The sequence below is a fragment of the Falco peregrinus genome, chromosome 3, assembly GCF_023634155.1.
Source record: "Falco peregrinus isolate bFalPer1 chromosome 3, bFalPer1.pri, whole genome shotgun sequence".
NCBI classification, from domain to species: domain Eukaryota; kingdom Metazoa; phylum Chordata; class Aves; order Falconiformes; family Falconidae; genus Falco; species Falco peregrinus.
Genome location: NC_073723.1, coordinates 56236434 through 56254977, shown reverse-complemented (window position 1 = coordinate 56254977; position 18544 = coordinate 56236434). Strand labels below are relative to the sequence as shown.

Below are 18544 nucleotides of genomic sequence, written 5' to 3'. Positions count from 1 at the left end.
GCAAATGGCATGATGGTACTGCATTTTTTTAAATATAATGTATTCTCAGCTGGGGTGGGGCTACCCAAGTTAATTAAAATAATAAATGTAATGAATTAAGTGGATAAGAAAACAAATACCTTTTCCTTTTTGCAACTGTAGATAAGCCAGAGAGAGGCTGTCTCTAAGGGTATGGAGATGTGGTCTATCAAGAGCCTTCCGCAGCATGGAACAACCAACACACTGATTGTCACCTACCCAATGTAGAGCATAATTTGTGTCTCTGTAGCGACATCCTTCTGTACCCTTCAGTAGAAAACCAGGTGCCTCAGTTATGTTGAAGTTTTAATGAACTAGGCTTAGATGGAGAGAGTAAAATCTTGCCCTCAGTCTTGGGCAAGGATGAATTTTGAGTGGAAAAGCATGTGCTTTTATTACAGTAAAAAAGCTGAAGGCAGCTGTTGGGACTCCATGTATTCTGAAATGAAAGCATATTCTAAGGGGGACAGACTAGTAAGGAGGTGATTGTACATGTCACAACTACACCTGGATCTCTGTATATTTTGCATCTTTAGAATTCAGTTATCTATTCTCACTTTTTAAAATTCAGTCTGAATTCTGATGTTAAAATTAATTTCTATCCTCTTGTTTCTGCTTCTTTCTTTCCGTAATTGTCTTTTGCTTAGCTGCACCTTCTCTCTTCCAGAGTTATTTTTTTCTTTTTTCCTTTTGGTTTTTCTTCCCTAACAATCTCTCCTTTCTTTTTCCAGAAACTGCTGATGTCCCTGCTTCTCCCTGCTTCCTCATTTTGATTAACCAGTGATGAACAACAGAATTTATGAAAATCAGTAAGCCAAAAATATTGAAGTATTTTTTCCTAAAACAAAAAAATAAATGCAGTTTCACCTTATTGGAAACGGTTTGCAGAAAAAACCAACAAGTATTTTGACCAAAAAAAATCAAAGAAAATGATTCTACAAAATCCATACTGAGAAAGAAACACATATAACAAAATTAGTTTCTGACCTTTCCTCATTCCACTGTTTCTCCTTTATTTTTCCCCCAAGTCCAATAACTCTACACAACCTAGACCATTTTCTGACTTCAAAACTCAGTCTTGCCTCTTTCTGTCCATCACTATGTATGAGTGTCTTTTTTTCCCTAAACGTCCAAATTTTTATTTTCTTTTCCTTGTCTTCCTCTTCCACTTTGGGTCAGAGCTTGCATGCAATACATGGTACAGACACTAAACAAAACAGATTTGGGTCTATTAAAAATAGGAGAGATACTACACAGGCACCTTGGAGTGTAACAGGTATGGTACTGCAGGTACTACAGGAGCTCCCATGACCTAGGGGTCCATGAAGAAAGAGGTAGGGAAGGCTATCAGAAAGGTTTTATTCCATTTTGCTTTCATACAGAAAGAAATTAGGAAAAAGAAAATGCAGTGCAATTGATATAAATACCAACCCCTCATACAATGAATTCATGCATGGTTTAAACACTATGATTGCTATTTTCTCCAAAGAAATACTTCATATCATCATGCCAAACATTTATATCAGGTTTTCAGCATGTAAAACTTGCAGTAAGTGAAATACTAAATAGGCATACGTGTGCGTATGCCTCACTAGCCTTTTGCCTCTGTTGATGAGATGGAATCCAGCTCTGGTTCAAAACAAAATTAATTTTGGACACCTCAGTCAAAGGACTTAGAGATGGTAGCCCATACTATAAAACACTACTGAAAAACATTAAGCGCTGAAAAATCTAAATTCTAAAGAAAAATCACATGTAGAAAAGGCCTTAATATACAAGTACTTCTCCTTGTTCCATCCCTGTAGACCATCAGAGACCTCAAAAATTTTTCCTCTGTCAACCTATCTTAATACTTCAACATAAACTAAAATAATTTAGAAACCATCTTTTGCTGTGGTCTCAAAGTGTAACACCATATCAGGAATAACACACCACCACTTCTCAATGCAAGACATGCTGTGCCGAATGTTAATAGTAAATAAACCCTTCATCCAAAATTGTTTTCAGATGTTGTTTAACGTTTATTTCTTCCTCTCCATCCTTTTATAGATTCATGTAATGGTTTGGATTGGAACGGACCTTAAAGATCATCTACTTCTATGACCTTAAAGAGGTTTAGTTTACCATTAGTAAACAGTATCATTACAAGTCTGACAACAGCAAACAAGAAGACTGTGTACCATTCATTTGACCCTGTTATTTTTTTCCTCATCAAGTTAGTATTTATGGGAAATGGCCAGCAGGTAAACCAAGATAAATTCTGCCTACTTCGCCCCTCCCCCCATCCCTATACTCCTACCTCAGTGCTTAGCTTTCCACATTTAGAAACAAAAGAATACACTTATTTTCCATTCACTGCTTGAGTAAATATTTTATGAATATCAAACAGAAAAATAGAGTGTCCATTTCTCTCTCCTCAAGAATATCTTGAGCTGCAACAACCTACAGAGCAAGAATCCAAAGGTGGCTCCCAAAATTCAGGTTTGTACCAGGTGGCTTTCTGCCAGCACCTTTCTGAAGCAGCATGGGTTGAATCACCTGCAATTTCTCTTGTCCTTCCCTCATTCCCATCCTCATGATGAGTAAGTTTCAGAGGACGTCATGGCAAATCAAGCTTTGAACGCAGCTATCAAATATGTAATTATAACCCCCAGGTAATAAGTGTAGTACCTGCAGCTCTGTTTGGAAGAAGAACTTCTGTGGACACTGTGTGCAGTCATAGATCTTGTCCTCTTGTCCATGGGCTGAGAAAATATGCTGCTGCAACTTGTTTGCTTGAACAAACACTGGAATATTAGACAAACAACAAGCTTTTCATTATTTGGTATTGCAAGTGAAGAGTTTTTTATCAACTATTTCTCATTAACATTCAGCAATTCCAAGAGGTAAAATTAGGCTGGCTCACTCTGATTTCACAATACACTGTTGCTATAATGGGTACCAACAAACTGATCCTTCTTTTAAAATGAATGAATTGAAACAGATGCCTGGTTAAAAAAACCCAACAAACCACCAAAGAAAAAACAAAAAGACCCTAACAGGACAACCAATGAAGATTTCAAATTTTAAGAATTTAAAAATGCCATTTTCTCTCCAGAATTATTTCTTCATGCTTACTGCACTTTGATTGAACACACACAAAACTTATTTCCTAGCAACCAACAGGTTTGAAAAGCATACATGCCGAAGTCCTGTTTACTCTGTGTGCCTAAAGTTAAAGCTAACAAACAGCTCTGTATTTAAATGTGTTAATGCTAAAAATTATATCCCACAGCTACACTGGGGCAATGTCTATAAATGTGAAACAGAACTGCAGGTAAATTCTCTTTGGATACTTTAAGATCAACTCTGCCTACACACTGAATGCAAGGGTTTCAATAATATAAACATGTTCAATTTTAATGACTACAAAACAAGGCCCTAAGACTGTGTAACAGTTTACCTAGGAGACATACTATTAATAATTAAATTGTATATGCCAGAGGCAGTGTTTGGGTTGGCAGCACTGACTTCTGATGGATGCCTGGTGCACTGTGACCTAAAAAAGTTTGCATCTACAATATTAATCTGTATAGGCAGGGAAAGGATTTATTAAAGATGCTGGCATTTGACTTTGACTCCACTCCTAATCATTAAAATTATTCTAATTGCAAGGCAACAAAAACCATCAGAATATTGTTCTTCTGAGTCATACATTTTAATCACATTTCTCATTACCCTGGAAAAAAAAAAAAGATCAGGTTCCATTTTCCATATAAAACTTATATTGGTGATTTTTATTTCTTGTTAATATTCTAGCAAGACATGCTGAAATAATTTAATGGCATATTGATAATAAAACACCATTGTTTATGATTAATGTTCAGTGTCTATTTACCCCATCAGCAAAAAGGAAAAAGTGCTTGACACAGATTGGAATCAACTTATCTCCATACTCTAACACATCTTATAAGGCTACTGGCTCAAAAATTAAAGGATTAGTTTTATCAGAGATCTTGCTCACAAGGAGAACCATCAGTGGGTACTCCTTATTGCGTTTCCAACTCCCCCAAACTTGTCAATCAAAGACCCGTGGCATTACACTAAAAAAAATCACGTCATAAAGTGTACACAAAGACAAGGGGAAAAAAAAAGTAGAATCAGTAATAAAACTAAAAAAACAAAAAAAGGCGCCTAACTGAAAGAGTTATTGAACACAGATGCCTAACAGGCAAACTGTTTATGGCAGTACTATCCACGCTCAGACATCACCATGACAAGCTGTGCAGTGAAGATGAACTATGTATTTTTTTAATTTTATAACCCACAGAAATGTGTGAAACCTGAACACAGTGAGGTAGTAATCATCATCAGCCACTGTATCTGAGAGATGAAAAATTCAACTTTAATTTTCCTCTGTAGTGGTGTGCTTAGGTTTTATTGGGAGGGGAGCTGCCAAACAAAGAGAAGTAGAATGAAGGTATTAAAGGGTCTATTTGCCTATCAATGAAAATCCTTCACTCCCATTAATGTAGAACAGGAACCTTGAATGGCTTCCAGAATTAGCATGCCATTGATGCAAGAATACCCAAAGTGTGTTTTGTCATGTTTGTGATTATCTTTGATTTTCATCTTGTAAAGCAAAATTGGGCATGTAAGCTACATATTAACACTTATGTTTTAGGTTATCATTTTATGAAATGTTCTACTAAGAAGTCCTTAAAAAATCTCACAACAACCCAGTAGGCATCCTTTTAATGTGTTTTCATTTCCAACAACAGCATTTTTCTGTTCCTCGTTATGGCCCAAACACTGCAGTGCTTAGCCCTACTGGGTCAAGTTATTTTCTCACTTGGGTTTTACTACTGAATAACACCACTGACTTGGGGAGGATTATTCCACACTTGGACTTGTGTCAGGGGAAGGCTGAACTTGACTTGTGGCAAGACAACATGGTTTGCTTTCTAAAGCACATTACAAGGGTGTTTCTTCTCACCACAAGCCAACAAACACATGCCAGCAGGCTTTCTTACCGGATCAGAGGAGAATGTTGCTGCACAGGCTATGCCTAGCAGCCCTTGCCCATGAGGCCAAGTTCTGCTCTGAGTTACATTAGTTTAGAAGAAAGATCTGTAGCTTTAAAGCACAAATTTATGGCCAGTTTTAACCTTGGCAAGTTTGGAACATGGAGATAATGAACGTGATGTGGTGGAAGGTAAGAGACTATCACTTTTGTAATTATAAAAAAAACTCACACTTCCAATAGAAGAGCTTGAAATGCAGCTCTTGCAGATAGATGCCTGACCTTCCAAGGAGCTCAGCTTTCTAAATGATTTCTAATCAATATTACTAATGAGCACAAACGTAATGTTCCCTCCTAAAACTGACCTAAAACCAGCACACCACACAGTTGTAAGTGCAGTTCTGCAAGCGCAAGTTAAAAAAAGCATGACTGGGACATGATAGCCTCCTACCTGTAAAGCACACTGGGCATTTGAAGGTGCCCCCCATGCCTTCAAAGCTGTGTTCTATCAGGTGGCACTGAAGTTTGGCAGGAGAGTCAAACGTCTGATTGCAGAGTTTGCATTCATGGTTCAGTCCTTCATCTGTGGAAAAAATCAAAGAAAAAGTGAAATTCACTACAGCCCTTACTGAAGAGCAAATCCAACAAGATCTATGAATGGAAAAGACTTCTGTTTTCGTAAGCTCAGGAAACTGGATGCCCCTCAGCACTTACGGATGGTGAAGTGTTCTTTTACCTGGAAGATTTCAGAATGTACAAAGCTTAACTGGGCATTAAAAGCACAGATTTTTTCGGTGCGATTAGCACCAAACAGGAATGCAGAGCATTAGACTTCAGTGGGAAACGATGAGTAGGCCCTGAAACACCCATCTCTCTTAGCTGAGCCACCTGACCACGACCGTGTACATTTGCAAAACAGCACACCAGAAATCTAGCGCTGATCGCACATCACCCCATTTACCATGGGTAAGATCTGTCAACGCACGCGTTTTTGGCACCGTGGCTGACGTGGAGTTTCTCGTACCCAGTGTGAGAGAAGAGGGTAGTTTATACCCTCACATCACTCCTGCTCCACGTTTCCAGTCCCAGGGGCACACGCAAAATCTTTTGCAAGCCGCAGGATTTCCCAGCTCCCTTTCTGACAATCCTACGTTTTTTTCCCCTTTATTTGCATTTCTCCTCTTAACAGTTCAGAAAAGTCCCTGTGTGCCTCCTGACGCAGCTTTCCCATCAATGTCCTGCGGCTTTAAAACCCTTCCCACTCCCTGCCGCTTGTTCCTCCGCTTCCTCCCATTGTCCTCCCATTGTCCTTTGAAGGCCGGCTGGTGCCTGGCACCAGGTTCCCTTCCTGAGGGTGCTGCAGGATTCATCCACTCCGCCATGAGGGCAGTCAACGGCTGTCCTACTTAGAAACAGTTGCTAGGTAAGAAGTGGCTTCCAGCCCTGCTGCAGAGGCCTCAATTCCCACAGCGCCGCTTAGAAAAGGTCCTTCTGTATGTCACCGGTGTGCTACATGAGTAGCATCGATCTCACAGGTAAATACTGTATCCCATTATCAAAAATCAAAAGGGAATAAAACACTTGGCGACTGGCATAGCTCCCTAGCATTTCTCGGGTGAAAAGGAGTGATTTAGGAGAGTGTCCTGCCCACCTAGATGCCACGCTGCCTACCTCCTGCCGGGCACAGCACTGCCTGCAGTGATTAGTGACCGTAATGATGGGCATTCGCAGTTGGCAGCTGCTGTAGACAGCGAGAGCAGAGACTGTGTTTTGTACTCCACACAACAGCCCTCCCCACCGACGTATAAAGAAAACATCACGGCGCTGGCGTAGCTGAGTGGGGCCAGGCGCCCTCTCAAAATGACCCTCAGTAACTTAGCAGAATTGAAAAAATGTCAGTGGTAGCCCTCAGCTTTCACTTCTCACCGGCCCGAAAGCTAATTTTAGCCTCCATGTAAGTCATGGCATCTTTAGCCAAGGGTGGGAATGTGTGGGCTTCAGACAGCGGATGTGAAGCCAGGCGGTGGTGGCTGTTCTGTGCGTGGAACTACCGAAAGCTAGTGTCATGTGGTTTTCAGGTGTCAGAGCCCTTTATAATGTGAAGTTAAGGGGCAGACAAAAACCAACAAAGCCAAAAGATTTACACAAAGTCGGGATGGGGTGGTGGGGAATAAACAGGTAAAAATGTACTGACTACAAAATTTCTATCCTGACCACAGTCCGTAGCTGGGGAGCTCTCTCTTCACTGAACATCTAGCTCTCGTAATGTTCATATATAAGGCATCTCCGTTGCCCTTCATGGTAAAACTGTGTTTTCCAGCTAGTGACTGTGAGAGGAATGGAGGAGCCCATTTTGGCTCTTTAAAATGGACTCATTGGCACGTGGCCATTTCTTTAAACGCTCCTGTCTTCCTGTCAGTCTTAGCGCAACAGGGTGGTGCCACGGGAGCAAACACAGCTGAGCATTGCCTGCATGCTCACGCAGCACACTGCAGACTTCCCTTCATCCTCCTCCCAATCCTTCATTAAAGCAGTGTTCAATGTTCCTGCCTCCATGCTGAAGAGCGATCAGAGGGGTGTGAGATGGCAGGCCTGCCCTGGGAGTCAGCTGAAAAAGGTCAGTGGTCCCAGCAATCCCGTGCGCACAGACTATTGCCACTGAGGTGCCTGTCTCTGTTACCCACACCAGACAGAACAACTTTGCTGCTTTTGACTCCCATCCCACCTGACCGGGCACTAATTTATAGCTGGGTCCGCTGAGAACAGCTGTCAGCACAAGCTCAGGCAAAGGCTCAGGTCAGTCTCAGCTGTTTTGCCACCACAGCCTCTCTGGGGAGACTAGAATATCAAGGCAGCGGAGCACAGGCTGCTGAGGTACACGTCCCATCCAGCCAGACACACAGGTAGTCAGGTACTGTGGGCTGAACATACTCAGCAAAAGACTCCCGGGGGGACAGATTAGTAGTAGGTGACACCTTTCATAACTCTTCGTAGATAAATAAGTAAGCATTTATCAAATACATGCTAACAATCTCTTTAGCAAGGAAAATTTTAGTGGATTCTCAAGAGTTGCCTGTGATTTAGGATTTTCCACCATCGCTGACAAACCCTTCCAGTGTGTTCTGCTTTTGCTACTGTTGACAGAAGACAAGTATGGCCCGCGCAAGCACTGTCAAGGGGAGCATAAGGGAAAAGAACCTGGCATGCACCCGTCTGTACACCTAAGAGAGATGGTCGCATCCTGCTAGTCAGGCTCTATGCCGTGCTGTCCCAACAGGCAGCATCCCATAGCTGTGGGCGAAGCCGGAGAACAGCATACTAGACAGAAGAGGAAGGCTCAACAAACCATATATAAATGTCTTTTCTTTCCTGAACTTGCAAATCAGTAAGGAGGACTATAAAGGCTGCCACGTGATTAGATAATTTCTCCTACATCCAGATCTGTGTTGTGGTCATTACCAAACAGATAGCTCTGAGAACGGTGCAAGTGCCCACAAAGGGTAGTTACAAGCTAGAAAGCCTGCACGGTGAAGTTTCTCCATCAAACTGTTTGTGCTGATATGCACAGTCAAAGCAATTAGGACAAAGGGAGCTCCATCCAGGATCTTCCATGTCAAGGTGAAGATAATCAATGCCAATTCTCAAATCACAGAGTTACTGTTGGCAAAGTGTAAATGAATGACGCTAATCATTCTTGAGCACAGGAACACTGAACGGGGAGTTCTTCAAACATTCCAAGGGAGAAAGTCTTCCTAAAAAGAAATATTTTTATATGGAGCTACAGAAGACAGAGAAGGTTTTTTTGCATTTCCATTACCTTAGCTAATGAGGAAAAAGTAGGAAGAAAGGCATGCACTCCTGATGCTGAAGCAAAACTAATTCTAGTTACACAGTGTTTATACTTGTTCAAGAAGAACCGAACCCCATTAAATGTGACCCTATTGTATTTCCCATATCACTCAGATCCAAGGCGATCTCCTGCTCACAAACATCAAAATCACTTTGATTACTGTATGTTGCAAATCCAATTTTCCTAAAGGCTTATAAACAGGGTTTGAAAAATCCCCTCACCCACTTGCCTGGGGCAGATAGGAAACTTCCCCAGGCAAGAGACATCAATTTGTGCAGAATCTAAGCTATCTCTTAAAAATAAAATGTTTTTAGTCTCCTAGTTCTAAAGACCGCATTTAAAATATGACTACATTTGTATAACTAATAGAATAATTTTTCCTAAGTCCTGCTGTTCAGGGGGTTATAAACCCCTCCCCTCACACTCTTTCACCCATTTTGTGCATATCACCTGCTCTGTGCTGCATCCTCTGAACAAAGGGCAAGGTTCCAGTCCTTGAATTCAAGAAAGTGAGAGCAACATGATTTAAATTTAAGGGAGACAAACAAGGTTACCATATTGGCAGAAGAGCCAGGAGTGCTGGGTCCCATTCCAAACTCTGACACCGACTTCCTCTTGTCACCTTGGGCATGACAGTATGGCCAGACTACCTAACTTTAAAAAGAGGTGTTAATTTTTAATTTCTACTTTAATAGGCTGACCTAATTAGTATCCCTTAAGACTTTTAATACAACCGGGACAGCAGAGCTGGCAAAGTCTAGGACTATCCACGGAAGACCCAGAATCACTGTCACCTGCCTTTGAAAAGGTTTAAGATAACATGTTCGGGCACACAACTACCTGCTTGCTTAGGTCACACAGCACCGCACAAGGATGAAGGAACAAGGCTTTGTCCCTGTGCTCTACTCTCCAGAGAATTTAAAAGCACAGCCAGCGTTTTATCTCCCACTGGCATGAAAAAGTTAGGGTGTGGCAGCTCTTGCAAAGGTTCCAGATGCAGAAAGAAGATGCAAAGGGCTGTGTTTACACGCTGGACCCTGTCTAGCTTTTCACATTTAGCAAACAATTTGATAGGGTGCTATGGAAGTGCAAAGTATGATATCATTAATAAATAAAGGGCCGGTGAAATGTCACGTTTTCAGTTTCCATTTGGGATAAATCTGAAATGGAATGGAGTGTCAGATACAGTCCAAGAGGCTCTTCTTCCCTGCAGAACAGAGCTACAGTTCTTTGCTCTTACTCAGGAAAAAAAAAAAAAAAAGAAAAAAGTGCTGAACAGCTTTAAAAAATTCAATCAAAATAATCTGCTCTTTGGAAAGGTGGCGGCTGACAGTAATTGGAAAATACTGTCTGACTCATTTATTAAAGTGAGATTCAGAGTCAATTGATTTAATAACCATTAGAATATTCTATTAAGGATATAATAGGTTGGCACAGCCCTATTTTTTATTAAGAGTTATAGGTAAGAAATAAGCAATGCTATGGAATTTTAGACAACTGCTGTATGGATTAGGCTAAAAATATGGCTTGCAAAACAGGTATAAAAGCAGCAACTATCAGGAGGAGGAATAGGAAAGTACATTACAGTGCAAATGAGTTAGCTGAATGATGAAAAAGAAATGAACCTTTAATATAAAGTCTGCACTTTTCCAAACCTAACAGAAAACTATGCACTGCATTCCCTGATGTGGTACATCGTAAAACAAGTCAGCACGTCCTTCACATTATGGATCCAACAACTCCATAAGGAAGGCAAGAACAAAGTACCCACTGTACAGCACAGAACTGCTGCTTACTGTTGCCCTTACATGGTTAGGATATGAGTTTGGACATGGTTAAGACTCTGCAACATGGATGAAGATGGTTTACCCACTGCTGGTAGACAAATGAGTTTGATGCATGCAGAATTTCTGCATAAGTAAATTAGTTTCCATTTATAATTATTATTCAGATAGTGGGAAAATGTAAACATGAATCAGTTCTAAATAAATGCATTTACTATTCATCTAAATGTTTAATATTTACACAAATATTAAATGTTTGAATGGGGGTAGGTAGATTTTAATTGAGGTGCAGCCCATTATCTCAGCAACTAACTTGATAACCAGCTATAAAAGCAAACAAAATCAGTCTTCATGCTGAGCATATATCCACATTTGGGGATCCTCTGTCTTTGCACCAACTAGCCATGCTGTGGAGTTACTGCGTAACCTGTATGGCAGGCAAGATCCCCCCGCTTTCACCCCCACTTGAGGCACTGCTTTGGACGACCTGGCCCAATTTGTGCTACCAACTCAATGCACAACTTTTTCATTTCATGGAAGGCCCTGACATTTCAATATACACTTTAAACAAGTGAAACCCTTTAAGCAGCCTCTAGACTGTGTGTCCCATGTTTATGCTTCTTGCTCTTCAATAAAAACAGAACTAGAGCAGCTACAAGCAAATGTTCACTGGCTGACTTACATGCAGCTGTTAAGTCGGTAACCACTGGGGGCCCTCTTATATTGTCTGATCAACACTACAGCCATTACCGAGTACCAATTTGTAACAGTTTATAAGTAACTCTTTCTCTTATTCACCCTCGAGATTGTCCAGAAGGGTCCTTCTGCCTTTTACTCTGAATAAATCTATAGGCAAAGGTCCAAAGATGATGAAGTCCTCCTGGTAAATCATCACGAGGCTGGGTCCATGCTTAAAAGTGTCTGCTAAGAAGCAGTGTAAACTCTGCCCTCCACACACAACACAGGAACGAAATGGCCTGCGGTCTCTGTATTATTTTCAGGTCTAAATCATGCACAGCTCCCACATTCAATGTGTTTTCTTTATAATCTTTTTTACCAAGCAAACCATGCCCCTAAACCAATTTCTCCTTCTTCGCGTGGCTTCCACTCTTCCCGAAGTTAACTTTGCAGCACACATTTATAAGCCAGAGATCTGAGGAGTAAGGAAGGAACGCCATAGATGACAGCTAACCCCTTGGCAACAACACCTCACACTGAAAACCAGGGAAAGACAAAATACACCATACAACACTGTAATTTGCAGAGTATATAGCCATCCATGCTCCCTAGTTTATAGTGCTATGTTTGTTTGCATTTTTGTAATTCTACTGGCCACACACAGACACGTACACACACAGAGACACACACACACACACACACACTCACTCATCAGCCTCTCTGGGCCAATCTCATTCCTGCTCCAAATTCAGTCTTAGGGTCCACTACGGTAACTGCGTGACAAGTATCCTCACCTGCTAAGGAACACACAACACCTCTTCCAAGCCTGGAAGCTGACATGAAACAGTGCTCGAAGTCTCCAGCACCATGTTCTTAATTTCTCCGTGATTGTAATAGTGCTTCTATCATTTTCAATTTCTCAAGCATTATCACAAAACCCATACGACAAACACTATCCACCATGGTGTTAATTTTGGAAGCTGACATGAAAAGCATGGAAATACAGTGATAAAATAGGAGAGAGTAAAGGCAAAGCATACAGCTGGAATTGCAGCAGGAAAAAGAATATTGCTGGAATTTACAGCTGTAAGAACCTGCCATGGAAAAAACCAGCTTTTTTTTAAAGTTCTAACTAACGGTTCAATCCTGATGGGACAGGATGGAGGACTGGATGGAAAGACAGAAGTACACCCATGTCTCTCCTGCAGTGCTCAGGGCAGATCACCATGGGTTTGGAATCGGGAGGGTGGGGGTGGAAATATCTTCCTCACCCTCTTGGCACTGTTATCCTGCATTTCCCTCTCGTGCCACACACTACTGCGTGTGTAGGCAGGCCTGCACGGTGGTCTGTGTTTACTCTTAATAGCACTTCTAACTGAAACTGTGATGTTAGCTACGGACTGGGAAACTTAAAACATCAGCCTGCAACCTGAGCAATGTCTCTTCCCTTGCTTTTTTTTCAGTTCAGAATGATTTTGGGGCAAGGCTCTGCCCATGACTGAGGAAGGAGGTGGACAAGATGCAAGGAACAGTCCTAAATTCTTGAGTTGCCAACAACTGTAGCCTCCCAAGGGGAAAGTTGAGACCAGGCTCTGCCTCTGCCTCGAAGGATACTAGCCAGCATCAGAAGGAAGAGGATCTGCACTGTGATGTGGAGGCCAGGCCACACTGGCTCCCAGCAGCACCAGGCAGAAAGCCTTATTCAACTGGTCGGGAATAAATCCTACAGCCTTCTGCAGTGTATTGCTAAAGCTACAGCAAAGGGTGCTGACTGATGGAATGACAAAGAGCTGGGATCCACCTCCTCAATTAAAGCAAAAGTTCATCTCTCCAGGGCCAGATTTTGAAATTAGATCTGCTTAAGGGAAAGCCAGTCTACTGCATCTTTCATTCCACTGTATTTTTGTCTGAAGCAAGGGATGCATTTCACTTCACCAACTGTTCACTTTTTTGCTTGGTTGCACTCACTTTGGCTGCTTGTAAGTGAACACTTCTTACCACGTGTGCCTTGTATGTTCTATTAAAGCCACAAATTGTCTGGCTTTGGTGAGGCTGTATGAAAAAAAAAAAAAAAAAAAAAAGAAGGGCAACTGGCAGGGTCTATTTCTTAATAACTGTCATGTTTTCAGCTCAAGTAAGAATGATTTAAATACAGCAAATGCCCTCTCCATCAAAAAACAGCATTTTCTGGGCAACTGGCAATCAGGAGAGAGTTCGGGAATTTAGCAACAGAGCTATTCACAAACTGATGGGACATGCATAATTTGCTACTCCTTGTCTGTAACTGCACTAGGAAAACGTATTAAAATTTGTTTGAAAAAAGTCTTGTGTTGCATCACGTAGCTATACACATTACAAGGTTACACTCCATCACTGCACTAAAATCCCATGTGATAGAGCTTATTTTGGAAACAATTTTACCATGGGATATAAAAAGAAATTTAAACCGGTAGGAATAAGCTGAGTGGTATGAGTTATTTGTAGACAGATGATCCAGCTCAACGTTTACCTTTTCAAAAAGCACTTGGTGAGCACTGCTTAAAAACTTGGGAGACTGATCCTTCAAATGTTGGCATAACTAGCTCAGGGGAGCAGGCTTCCCATCTTACTAGACTCTTGTCTAGACTTTCTGTGGGCCTAAATTCTGCCAAAGTGTGCAAGGCCAAGCCCTCCACCCTTACACTGCACAGTGAGATGGAGATTGCTATCTGCATATAACAGATAAAGAAACCAAACCCCAGGGCTGCTAAATGTCTGTCTTCCTACCCCAAACAGAATAAAAACTCTCCCACTAAATTCCAGTGGATGAAGAATTAGGCTCTGCTTAATCTGCCCATCGTTACGAACACAGTGTCAGAATTAAGGTCAGAATTGAGTTTTTCTTTGTTCTTTTCTGTGAGCTAAGAGCCTATTTCTTTCAAGAAGAAAGTTTTTTGGACCAAATCTTCTCTAGCAAAGTCAAATTACAATTGGAATGGCTCAGAGATTGCCTGAGCAAAGTAGTTATTAACAATTTAATCAAACTGTAGGGGGAAAAACTAATAAAAATGTCACATTTATATTCTGAAGAATTAAGAACAGTAAAATATAAGTTAAATCTTTTGGTTTTTTTAGCACTGTTCATTCAATTTCAATATTTTTGTTCACTGTTTAGGCTAGTTTCTTTTTCATGTTCTTGCTTTCTGGTTGGAGAAACCAGTTTTCTCTGTTATTTTATGTTAAATGCCTATTAGTAATGCCCACTCATCTGGGACTTCTGGATCTAGTGGAAGTGCAGGTATATCTACTTTGAAGTTTTGCACAAAGAAAACACAAATTGTTAAACTAGGAGAGGGTATTTCATGTTGCATAAACTAAATGCAACCTGTTCTGTATTTAGGGGTACTGGGAAAACATCTTCTTGCATGGAGACAATCAAAGCGTCAATATTAATTCTACACCATAGCGGACCAGCTGTAGAAATTATGTTTTGTACACAGCTCTCATCAGGTATTGCTTTTGTTCTTAGTATACAGAAAGGGTCAGAGTTGCCTTCCTTCTTTTGGCATGAAGCCATTAGATGCCTGAAAGATAAAGTCTCTAAATGCTGAAATGCCGTTTATCCAACCTACAAAGAATTGTCTGCTTACTCTTAAAAGAAGGGGAAGAAAAAAGTTAAATTGAAAAAAAGAGTAAATAGGCTAGTCTAGGCAAGGGTCAGATCTTCCTGTATTACTGGATATTTGAATTGATAGAATGAAGAAACAACAGTGCTCCTCGTGATTTCCTAATAGATCAGATCCTACTGATATATTTTTCTGAATCTAAATGCCATTATAGGTGTCAAATGTCATTATCTGGCATCTTCTTACATAGATGAGGAACGCTTTGAAATGAGCAGCAATTGCTGGGATATTGATCCAGTCCTTAAAACTCATTTAGGGGTGTATCAACTTCCTGCTTTCTTTCCTCTTAACCTCCATCTCCTCACCTGCACCCCTCAGAAAAATCAGGGAGGAAGAAGCGGTTCTGGCTGTTAAGGCCCTCAGGTCTGTGCTGATAACCAGGCACTTGATTAGAATCTTTTCACCTGAGCAAACTGCTTTGCCAGTTAGGGGAGATCTCCTTGTACAGCAACGTATTAAAATGATAAAGTGCAATGTAATGTAAAGAATTAGTTTGCTGTTTTATTTAGGAAAGCATGAGAAAGCTCAATTTTAATTTGCGCTAACCTTTCCCTATGTCTCTCTTTGATCCTGCTACAAAGCAAGCAAGCAGCTTTGGGCTCACGTAGCAAAAAAAAGACCAGACTTCATTCTAAACCTACTCCACTCTCCTTCCCACTTTCTCTGCTGGTATTAAGACTTCACACTGAGCTGAACAAACAGCTGTTGGGATTTCTATATTAAAAGTTCTTTATTTGTGGATAGGAGAATAATGAGGGCCAATTAGTTATTTTTCCTCTATTTGTTACATGTTTGTGGGTTGGCTTTTTTTTTTTTTTAAATTCTAAATGCCACTTTTAAAGATATATTCCAACTCTTCACCAAACTTAGTTCCTCAGTGAAACAAAGACACCATTTCCTACTGTACTGGGAGTCTTCTGAACATCTCCCTCTCTCCAGCAAACTTTCAGGTAGCAGAACGGCAAAGTTATGAACATGAAATAGTAAGAGAAAAAGAGGAAAAACAACAAAGTAGAAGAAACAAAGAAGAGTTGGCTGAAAAGATATGTATCGTTGACAGGCAAAGATTGGGTGGGGAAGGAGAGCAGACATAGCAGCAGCGATCAAGAAAAAAGGGGGTAGACTGAAAAGGCTGATGGAGAAGAGGTGCCAAGCAGAAGCAGGACAAGGGCATGAAACCTAGCTGGAGGCGAAGAGGCAAAAGGAAGTCTTGATTTAACCCTCACTTGAATTTCACTGAAGAAATGCAGAGAAGCTTACATTTCCAGACAGAGTTTGGGTAATTCAGTGCAGCTCCAATGGCAATAATGATAGATGTATTTTTACAGCCAAATGTCTTAGGCCAACATTGCCACTTTATAATTAATAACAATAAGCAATTTAAAAGAACAGCAGGCTACAAGTATAAGGCATCAAACTGTATCACCAAAGGAAAAAAATACAGCACTATTATGAGAAAAATAAATGTATAGGCTGTCAGGTCAATGTATATCCTCTCTAGATAAAACTTACAGAGCTGGAGAAAAATGTGGTGTGACATTAAATGCCTATGAGGTGATTAACATCAGTGAAAAACCAAAAAACACTTGTAAGACTCCGAGGAAATCTGAAATGCGATAGGAAAAACATGCCTGTAACAGCGAGAGAGAGGTGGCTGACCACTGTAAGGCATTAGCCTTTCACTGAGAGATACTCTAATAAATAAATTACAAGCCTACATTTGTTGGTTGAAACATTCTCCGAAAGGCCCACTGAGTTTTCATTGTGTGTGTATGTGTCAGTTCATTTAAATAAGAGGAGGTAAGAAAAACGAGAGAAACCCAAGGTGCACGGTGGGAGGACTCGGACCGCACCTAGCGGGAGGGAGGTCAGCGGAGGGGCTCTGCCGGGCTTTCTGCCACCGCTCCTTCCCCGGGGCTTCGGGCAAGCGCCAGATTCCCCCTCGCCCTCCCCTCCCCCGCCCACGCCTCCCAGCCGCCTCCCTGCAGCGGGCCGCTCGACTCCTTCCCTCCGCAGGAGCCGGCCCCGCTCCTGGCAGCCCCGTTCACGCCCGGGGAGCGGGCGCCGGGCCCCTGCCGCCGGGCCCCAGCCGGGCGGCCCCACCGGGGCTCCCGGGAGCCTCCCGCCTCTCCGCCCGGCCCGCCAGCCCCGGCCCAGCCGCAGCCCCGGGGCAGCCCGCCCGGACCCCGGGCCGTGCGCGGCCTCTCCGCGCCCCCCGCCACAGCGGTCCCTCGCCGGGCAGCGGCAGCGCTCCGCGAGGCTGCGCCGGGCTCCAGACATCTTCTAGCACGGCCGGGAGGTGTGCAAAGGGCAAACCAGGCCGTCGGGCCCCGGCAGGCACACCTCCAGTGAAATGCCCGTGTGCGCCCGTGAGCGGCTGGAGCGGGGCCGGGTCCCCGCCGGGTTGCGGCTGGGAGCCCCTCAGGCCCGGCCCGGCCCGGCGTGCGGCGCTGCGGGCACTGGCACAAGGTGCCGCGCAGTCCCCGGAACCAAATTTATTAATGCCACGTGTGGCAAAATTGGGAGAAGGGGTTAAAAATCGTGAGATTTAACCAAGTGTATGCCTGGAATTCTGCGCGGGGCATTCAAGTTTGGGCAGTCTCCCCGCAGAGGGTTTCTCTGTAACAAGGAAAGTGAGCGTTTGATGGGTTTTTTTAAAATGAAGACCGAGATCTTGATGCAGTAATGTCATTTCAGGGGCTCAGGTTGAAAAAGAAGCACTGAACATTGTGAGACTTGTGATCAAATTGTGAAACTGTGAAACCTAATTTACCCAAATGAAATGGGGGACACAAAATTAATTCAGATAAATGAGGATTTTGAATAAGCAAGGGACTATTTAGTGCTTTTAATACACATCCTGGGACACAACCTCATTACAGATCAGGAGTGTTGTGCTGTGAGTTTGTGTCAGGGTGGAAGTGTCACTGACACAACAAATAAAACCAAAAATATCCTACTCCCTGATCGCTTATTTTGTGTTTCCATACGCACACTACACGAGCCTGAAGAATAATTAACACTGCTGAGAAGAAGCAGCAACAGTGTATGAGTCTCACTACAGCAGACCTCTCATCATAACAGAAATACAAATGTACTAGTTATCGTAACTGTGTTATGCTAAGTAGACCTTTGCCCCACATTATTGTAAGTTAGAGGAGGGAAAGGGGAAAAGGAAGATGGTATCAGCATTCTTGATGATATTTTATTTATCCACACATACCGTTGACACAGTTGAAAAATAAGGAGAAGAATGGAAGGAGGCATGCATAGTACTTGTGGGCCCAGGTTTTTTCACATTTCCTCAGGGAAGACGACTGCCAGTGAATACAGCCATCCCTTTCACAGAGCAATCCCAAGCATTAACTGCCCACAAAAAATAATAATAATAAAAAAAAAATTTCCACAGCTACCACATGGACTTAAAAAGATGCTGTGGGCATCTTTGCTGTGGACAAATTTTTAATTTCTTAACTTTATGACAATTTGTCCAACACCTGAGCAGGTTCTTTTAAGCTACCATTTAAATATTTAAATACCCCGATTA

The 18544-nt window shown here is 42.1% G+C and overlaps 1 protein-coding gene across 8 annotated transcripts in view; it reads right to left on the bottom strand.

The window, feature by feature from the left end:
- The window catches only part of ZNF521 (zinc finger protein 521), a 232381-nt gene that overhangs the window by 25224 nt on the left and 188613 nt on the right, over positions 1 to 18544 (bottom strand). For all 8 annotated transcript variants that reach the window (XM_027795132.2, XM_027795133.2, XM_027795134.2 and 5 more), the window contains 2 exons: positions 5472 to 5603; positions 2689 to 2804 (listed from right to left, as the gene is read on the bottom strand). In XM_027795132.2, coding sequence (XP_027650933.1) covers positions 2689 to 2804; positions 5472 to 5603 — 248 coding nt within the window. The remainder of the gene's footprint in view (positions 1 to 2688; positions 2805 to 5471; positions 5604 to 18544) is intronic.